This window comes from Ictalurus punctatus, chromosome 16, assembly GCF_001660625.3.
Source record: "Ictalurus punctatus breed USDA103 chromosome 16, Coco_2.0, whole genome shotgun sequence".
NCBI lineage: Eukaryota > Metazoa > Chordata > Actinopteri > Siluriformes > Ictaluridae > Ictalurus > Ictalurus punctatus.
Genome location: NC_030431.2, coordinates 5,620,268 through 5,629,363, shown reverse-complemented (window position 1 = coordinate 5,629,363; position 9,096 = coordinate 5,620,268). Strand labels below are relative to the sequence as shown.

At 38.7% G+C, this 9,096-nt stretch overlaps 1 protein-coding gene across 1 annotated transcript; it reads right to left on the bottom strand.

The window, feature by feature from the left end:
- Positions 1–533: 533 nt before the first annotated feature.
- On the bottom strand, positions 534–7,194 carry polm (polymerase (DNA directed), mu). The gene is made up of 11 exons (XM_017490068.2): positions 6,786–7,194; positions 6,492–6,675; positions 6,298–6,396; positions 5,315–5,485; positions 5,164–5,235; positions 4,939–5,059; positions 4,658–4,790; positions 4,282–4,384; positions 2,623–2,916; positions 2,300–2,383; positions 534–1,640 (listed from the first exon to the last, which is right to left on the bottom strand). Exons 1-11 carry the CDS (start codon positions 6,962–6,964, stop codon positions 1,554–1,556), a joined length of 1,527 nt encoding a protein of 508 aa, XP_017345557.1. The 5' UTR covers positions 6,965–7,194; the 3' UTR covers positions 534–1,553.
- Positions 7,195–9,096: the final 1,902 nt, after the last annotated feature.

The window sequence follows — 9,096 nt, the reverse complement described above, 5'->3', positions numbered from 1 at the left end:
GACCTGTGGCCCCTGGGCTAGAGACGAATGCTGACTCCAAGTGACTGACGTCTTCTGCCTGTCACTGCTGGATTACAAAGACATCACACCCTTGTCGTCTCCTGTTCAGTAGACTTTTGCTTTCACACTTATGGGCTAGGAAGGAAAAAAAAGTGTCACGAAAGGATTAAGGCCCATTGAGCATCACTGATCCCCCACCCATCCTTCACACGGATCCACATTCGACAACTCCCAGTGCAGGTCGTGTAGGAGCCGAGGAATTGCTGACATGTTTGTGAATGGGGTATGAAAAGAGTGTCAGCACAGTATATACTGGGGAGGGGGAGAGCTACATTTGGGGCTTTCCTTTTCCTGTTAAAGGGTGGTGTAATGAATGCTATAAGGTGCTAGGTTGGCTTTTGAAGTTCAAAGAATGTCAGTTAGGTCGCTTGTGAAAGGTGGATGGAAGTTTATGACTGTTTTAACCGTTCAGACTGGTTTCATGCATAAGTGAGGATCAACAAAACTCACAAAAAAGAAAGTGACTATAAGACTTGTTATAGCATTTACTATATTTTAAAAATGTAAAGACACCATGATAAAATTTACTGTGGTGATACTGAATAACACAAATAGTTCAGAAATTAAGAGAAAAATGTTAATTATGAAAATACAGGACAGCTTTGGGCTTCCTAAACCAGGGATTCTATATTATATTTTATATATATATATATATATATATAACCCAGCTCTTATGCTGCAAAGTAAATAGAACAAAACTACTATTACTTACTGTACAAATTTTATTTAACTGTTATATAAATAACCACCTTAAGGTGAACATTAAAAACATGGTGGTGGAGAGAGCAATAATTTAAAGATGCTGTCAGAAATGGCAGTTGGAAAAAGGAGGTCAAACATGCCAGGTGCACTTATAAGTAGAAACTGACATATGTGACTTCATGGCAAATGCATACTACACAATCAGCAAAATGTACATGACACAAAAGCATCCAAATAAACAGCAGCTGTAATACAGCTCATCTGACAAGTCTGAAATATTACACAGAAGAGAATATCTGAACTTAACCAGCCTTTATAAGAAACAGATGATGTACTCTTTTACTGAATGAAAAAAAAACAACAACAAAAAAACAAAACGTGAGATTAGGGAAAATATTTTAAAATGTAAAATGTTAAAATGTCAGCTACATAACAATACAGAAGATAACAATAAATAATAAATACATACATCAATTTTTTTTTTGCTAAAATCAGTTTTAGTATGTAACAGTGATTCATAGTAACATTTATAAAGAATTTCATTCTTAGTTAATCATATAATCCTATTAAATTAAAGTGATCAATTCACTAATAAAAGCAGAATTTGCAATAAAATGATAACATTACTGCATTTGATGTGGAAATTTGAGGAATATAATAATAATAATAATAATAATAATAATAATAATAATAATAATAATTCCTGAAATCTGAAAAAAATTATCCATCCAAATCTGAAAAAATGATCCAACAGCTGAGGTAGTGAATAATCTGGGTTGGACTGAAGTGCATCATGCGTTCCTCTCCGAAGGTGGAATGTACTCCAGGCCCAAATGGGCGAAAATGTCCTCTTCTGAGTTTGCGCGAAGATAACGCTGCTACAGAACACACACGAGTGTTGAGTTTGAAATGATGAGAACTCGTAGACATGTACGTGCAAGACAACTATGGCTGTTCTTAGCGCTATTATCATCATCATCATCATACTGGTGGTTTTATCTTAGAGCTTCAAACTCTAAAGATCTGAGTATTAAAGTACAAACGCTAAATAAACAGCAGGTAAAGTTTAGCAGTTAGCCCACCTCTCAGCTCATAACCACCTACTGACACAGGATTAAAGGGAAAATTAAATGTTCACAAATTTTCCATTAATCTCAAATATAATCCAAAAAGTAAAGACATTTCGGTGTTTAGATTTTCGATACTGGAGCTACAAAGCGGTTGACTGACCAAACACACACACACACACACACACACACACACACACACACACACACACACACCTCACAGTCAAGTTGTTCAGTATCTCAAACTTTTATATACATTTTGATGCTTCACGTTTATAACAAGAAAGAAAGAAAAAAAAGTAACTGCAAGTTTGATACCTGCAGTGGCAACCATTTTAAAACTGGAACTACCAATGTAAACATTTAAAAATCTTCCAGACATTTTCACCTTGTTTTGTCTGAAAGCATAAACAGTAAATACTTTTCAGTATTTACCTTTCAATACAAAAGGGTTGCGTTCACGCGCTTACTTGTTTGCTGTCGTAGAGTGCATGACTACTTAAAGACATCCCCTTCTCCTGACCTGCCCAGCGCCTCAGTTCCCTCTCAAAGAGCTGCATAAGGAAAATATTTCAGTGGGTTCAGTGGGTTCCCTCCATGGAGCATTTCACCTATAAACACTGACGATGCTATTATCCTGTTATGAAATCCGCAGGATTGTGTTTAGCATAACCAAAAAACCCAAAAAAAACAAACACTTTCAATAGTTCTCTAATAGTGTACAGATTAACGTCATGGGTGAAAGCAATCCCATCTGACTATTAATGAATAATTTGTTAGTAAAATACCTTACCTTGGATCCTGTCCAGCCAAGTGTAGCAAAAGCAAACTGACTGTAAGGACTGACTACAAGATCGACTCGAACAGCTCTCCATGAAGACCCTGAGTGACGCTCCTCCATTCCGTCTGTCGTGCCGGAGTTATATGAAGAAGCTTCCAGACGTGTATCACTGTTCACTTGAGATTGTTCAAGCTTGAATATAGAGAAGCATCTCTCAAATCGGTCCATGTTACTGGGAGGACGAGCAGGTCCATCTTTACTTTCTAGGTAAGAATTCCTAGTTGTTTTCTGGTACAACAGCAAACCCTGGGAATAAAAACGGACCGTTTTATGTAAACAATCCCAAGCATATTTATGGCACAGATAAAAATCACAGAATAATAGCTTTACAACACACTACATTATAGTATCTCATGTCCTCTTATTTTTAATGGCAGTTCCAGTATTCAATTATTTTGGTCTTTAATAAAAAGCTGCCCTTGTAACATTTTTCTAATTCTTATGCATATTCTAATAGTACATTTTGTCATTTTATTCCAGATTGGCCAGTTTTTAGGCCCCTTAGAGTTGTTGGAACAGAGCTGCTCAGCTCTGCATCTTTTCAACACGATTTATGCTTTCTTCCCAATAGATTTGTTAAGCTTTGAAAGGGACTTCAGAGACAGAAGAATAAGAAACACAGCTCTGTATTGTTCCTCAAACATATTTACCTTATCACAGACCATTTGTGAAATTACTAGTTCATTTACTTGTTCTTTAAAAAAAATAATAGAATAGCGAGTAAAGAGTGAAACAATTTAAACTCCAAATTAAACATTGTATAATTGCTTTAACAGAGACTTCAGTATAGTATATGCTTCTTTCTATTAGATTAATGTTTCTTAAAACTATTTCACAATTCCAGGATAAAAGAGTTACACTAAATACCATAAATATTTGCACTTCCCAAACAACAGTTTACACCCCGGTCTCACCCACGCCTCAGTGGATAATCTCGCCTGGATACTGTAGTTTTACTCTTATAACGGCTGCTGTAATCGTAAAGACAGTCCTGAGTTCATCCTAGGACTATTATTCACAATATGCTCATACTGATTTTTCAAACACACTTTGTGCCGTTTGTCTTTACTGTTCTACACCTGTACAGTGCAATGATAATGATTTCCTTTTGAGTTTGGTTCCAACAAGTGTTTCTTCTAGAAGTAATATTCACAAATTTACATCCTATAATTATCTAATAGCCTACTGATCATGTGAAACTGCAATATGTTAGGTCAACAATTTATTTAGAATATACTTGCAAATAAATGTTTTCCATTAGATGTTGTGTTTCTGTATAGTCTTCCTAAAATCAGGTCAAAGTGAAAAGAACTTTTAGTCAAGGCACCTTCATTTTATTTAAAAGGAGAAAAAAAAACATGTACTTATACCTATTAGTCTATGCTATTTACTACCTGCTGAGATCCTGTTCTAAAAAAAAATGCTCAAGGCTTTCCAAACTTTGGAAAACCCTTACAAGCACAAATGAAGCATAAACCGGGCATAAAAAGCAACTTGTAAGACACGCCAAAGAGGGCGGGGCCAGTTCTTGGGAAGGAGAAGGCTTGTTAATGTTTTCATCACAATTACAATTCACCTTGCCGGCAACATTTTAACATCGTCTCTGACTACCTGATCCTCCAACCAATTCACAATTTTGGGCATCAATTTTTCCTCTGCCCCTTCCTCTGGGTGTGTGATGAGGAAGTCCACATCATGACCCACCTCCTTACCCCTAGAAAACAAAACAATAAAAACACAAGCCACACATTTATGTATTCGGGTTTTACATACAATTGTAGCTAATGAGCTAACGCTGAATTCCATCAATTCATTTTCCAGAACAGTGGTTCTGACAGAAAGTGCAATAAAATGGATCTGTTTCTAAATCGGTCAAATAAATGTATATGGTAGCATAATCCTGATTTAAATATCGAGCAGATTATCACTTTTATCCATTATGCAGCTGTACCTGATGCTATATACGGTATGAACGATATCTTTATACCTTCGGAATCCTCCTGTGAGTGTAATAATTGCCCCAGGCAGCACAGCTTTCACTGCCTTCTCTACAATGTCGCTGATGACCATAGCCTCCTTTTTAGTGACAGGTGTGTTCAGATCGTTATAATACTGCACTCCTAACAGTCAGAAAGAGAGAGAGAGTTCAGCACATATTACACACTTTCAGGCTCGTGTAAGTGTGTGTAACGAAAAACAAAAGAGCATGTGAAAAGGCTACTAACAAACTGTATTTTATTTAATTCCTGAACAGAATTAATCCTATACCTGCTTGTTGCGCATGGTTTAGCTTTTGTCCTGTGTGTATGAGGTCCTCTGGGCTGCGTAGGCCTTCCCTAAACCACCGATCTGCAGTCCTTGCTCCCACACCAAAAACACCAGTCAGTGCCTGAAGACAGGGAGAGAAAAGAAAAAAAAAAAAAAAAAAGAGAGAGATTTTTAGAAGAATTACAAAGTATGTGATGCTACTGAAATTTGGTATCAACTGCTAACCTTCATGGCTTGAAACTGCTCAGACTGTCTTGTTGACTCCACTTCACTTGATGTGCCATCTTCTAATATCTCCTAAAAGAGTGACGTGTTCATATCAGCAACCGAGCAGTCGAGATAAATATGAAATATCTCAACCTGAAATATCTCTCACCTTTATAACTCTCAGTGAATGCTCACCCAAGCAGGGCAAGTCTTTCAACTCGTTCATCGCACGCACAACATAAGGAAGTGCCTTCAAGACAGACGCCGACCTTCGGAAGGCTACGCTCCTGCCTTCATTCTCACTGAACTCTGCATTCTCGGCTAAGGTCTCCAGAGCTTCCTGCAAATTAAATTGCGCAGCATTGTGTTTCAATGCACGCAGGTCTTAAAGTAACTGGAAAAATCCCAGGAATGCTGGGCATGACAACGGGCATGAGAAATACATCCTGGAATGGCATGGAATGGCAGTCCATTGCAGGGTACCATGTACACACACAATAGCCAATCCACCTACTGTCATGTTTATGGAGAGCGGGAGGAACCCGGACAACCCTTAAGGAAACCAATGCGGACAAGGCAAGACTCAGTAGAGCTGTACCACCCAAGTGCAAAATTGAAGAACACCAAACATGTCTTACAGGGTTTGTGAACCCCTATGGGTTTGTGAGGGCAAATTCTAATAATAATGAAAATACAAACCACTAGCAAAGATACATTTACCCAAAAAAAGACTGCTTGACTTGCACCTCCGGGGTTAAGGGTTTCAATTACCACCTCCGCCCTGTGTACGCATGTTCTCCCCATGCTTTAGGAGTTTCCTCTCCCAGTCCAAAGACATGCATTGTAGGCATTTCCAAATTGTCCGTAGTGTCTGAATGTGTGTGCGATTGTGGCCTGTGTTGGGTTGGCACCCCATCCAGGGTGTTCCCGCCTTGTGCTCTGAGTTTCCTGGGATAGACTCCAGGTGACTAATTTAGACTTTTAAAAAAGCTTGGGAATGAGATGATTGATTACATTTGGGGTAAATGGAGCATTTTTGTGCAGTTGTGCATGGGTGTTGATGTTTTTTCACCAAACCATTTCCAACATGCTCTCAGTAAGATAACGGAACACAGCGTGTAAAATGCATCCAAAGTGATGTAAAGGACTCACTGTAAGGAATGAGTTGTGGTGCTTCAGTGGAGTTCTCCTCTGACAGGCATAACTCTTCATTACAACTGCAGGAGTGACCTCAGAGGGCTTCGGGCTGGTCTATAAAGACATTACTCCTCATCGCACTGTCTGAAGTTTCAACATCACACAAATGTTTCTTAAAAGATACCAATGCAAGTGCTAAGAATCATTACCTTTAACCTGTGCCAGTCTTGAATGGGGACGGGATTTCCGCTTGCCATGCTCTCGGTCAACCAACTGATGTCCAACAGGTTGACGGAGTTGGCTGAGACTTTTCCTTCCATTTCCTGTTTCTTAATCCAAATGTCAACCTCATCCCCAGTGTTGTTTTCTGACACCACGTGTGTGGTGGAGGAGCTGCAAAAGCAAACAATTATTATTTTAATTATAATTATTTTATTAAAAAAAAAAAAAAAGACCTTTAAGGATGCATCACTGACAGGACAATTTCTTGACACAATTTCTACCTGTAAGACTCTTCAATCAGAAATCCTTTACTCCTTCCAAGACGTGTCAGGAATGATTTTCTGGACGCACCCATCTTCCTTTCCACGATGAATATAGAAATATCAGGAAATTTACACACTTCACTGTCATGACTTGCAGTTTGCTCTGTAGTCACTTTCCTGCGTTTTAGGGGAACCATTATCTGTGTGACACTGCTTGCCAGCTAGCTCCCATAACTAAACAACTTATTGGTGGTATTAAGAAAGCATTTCCTTCCATATCATGATAGGAAGTTATGCAGATAATAAATATCCATTGTTATCGATTTATTTGGCTCAGGGATCACTAATCACTTCAGCACAACACCAAACCGGCGACTTCCTAAAAGCAGGAGCTGTAGAAATGCAGCCAAGTGACGTGAAAAACCTTCTGAGGTGTGCAGGCTAAAAACAGTTCCGACCTGTGTTGCCAGATCCCAGTTTTTTAAGCATGACTGGTTCAGCACTGAACCACTGAAAATAAAAAAAGGGAAAAACATACAAAAGTGAGGAGTACAAAGTGAGGAGAACAGCTTCAGAAGTTTCGGGAACTGTACAGGAAGTTGTTAGGGAAGAGTTACAGTGGATATAGGGTCGATCTTAGGGACACTGGTGGGCACTTGGTACGAAACTCACCCTGGATGGGATACCAGTCCATCGCAGGGCATCATGCACACATATTCATATCTAAGAGCATTTTAGACTCAATACACCTACCATAATGTTTTTAGGAAGTAGGAAGAAACCTGAGAACCTAGAGAAAACCCATACAGCAACCCGAGATCAGGATCAAGCCAGGGACCCTGGAGTTGTGAGGCAGCAATGCTGTGCACCACTGTGCAGGGTTGGACATTTTAGATATGCAAATAAAGCAAAAAAACAAACAAAAAAAACAACAACAACAACAACCTGAAAGTGTCTTAGCAAGGTGCTGTGGTACCATGAGCCACAATAACAACTTGTAAATATACTGAAGGTGTGCATACCATTCTTATAAAAGTTATTAGCTTAACTGGTGTTGATGATGGTGTTACCTAAAGCCAGGTTTAGAATGTGTGATTTCAGCAGTCTTTTACAATTATTACTTGCCACACTGTACACTTTTTCATGATATGATGAAAATCCTTGAATGAAAGACCTGTAATTAAAAAATTCCATGATGTAGGCTCTGTTTACATCAACTATTAGGACAGTCTGGGCTCATGCCAAAAAAATGGGGTCACGTAAACATAAACCGTCTTCAAAGTGAGTTTGAGGTAATGAACATATTTTTCTTCAATTCTGTTACATTTTGCTACTGCCACTAACGTATTTGTAGCTGTCCTATGAGGTTTGCATCATCCTATGCAATTGACTTTTAGATGAGCATCCAAAATTTTGGACACTGACAGAACTTTATTGTTGATTGCCTTTGGTTACAATGGCATTAAATCACCTGCTGGTGAGCATGTGATATTATGCATTCTAAGACCACTCATGACCAAAAAAATATTTTACACAGTGTGATTTTTATCTGCAATACCAAAATTATGAAAATCATACACTGTAGGCTATACCTGGTTTAACACATACATGATATGGACACAAACATATGTTTCTGGACACCTGACCAATCAAACCAATATATGCTTGTTGAACATCACATTCCCGATTTAGTCCCCCTTTGCTGTTTTTATTACCTCCACTCTTCTGGGAAGGCTTTCTACTAGATTGTAGCGCATGGCAGGTGAGGTCCTGCATTCCAGCATGAAGTCAGCATTCCAGGTCATCCCAAAGGTGTTCAGTACAGGCCACCTGAGTTTTTACATCAACCTTGACAGACCATGTCTTTATAGTAATCACTTTGTGCACAGGGGCATGCTGGAACATGTTTGGGCCCTGTAGTTCCAGTGAAGGGAAATGTTAATGCTACAGCATATCATAAGACATTCTAGACAGTTGTGTGCTTCCAACTTTGTTGCAACATGTGGGAAGGCCCAAATATGGGTGAGATGGTCAGGTGTTCACATACTTTTGGTTATATGATGTACAAAGGTGTAAAAGCTCCCATAAACAAAACTTGATTAAGTGAGATTTGAATCTGGCATCTGTGAAGGGCATAAAATATGATTTACATAATTTTCATGTTCACCACACTATTCAGTGTGCCCTCTGACCGTATGGTTTGAGATGGAGTAATTCAGGAAGAGACCATTCCTATCAGAATGGAAATGTTTTATCATAGGATTAAAGTAATCAGTCAGTAGAGCCATCCCCTCTAAGGGGACAAAATGTGGTGTGTGTAATGATTCTG

Excerpts from the sequence above, each read along its gene's own strand:
- polm (XM_017490068.2), bottom strand. The coding sequence starts at position 6,964 with ATGGTTCCCCTAAAACGCAGGAAAGTGACTACAGAGCAAACTGCAAGT. Across the intron at positions 2,384-2,622 it reads TTGGCTGGACAGGATCCAAG|CTCTTTGAGAGGGAACTGAG; the intron begins GTAAGGTATTTT and ends TTCCTTATGCAG. Across the intron at positions 1,641-2,299 it reads CACTCTACGACAGCAAACAA|CAGCGTTATCTTCGCGCAAA; the intron begins GTAAGCGCGTGA and ends TGTGTTCTGTAG.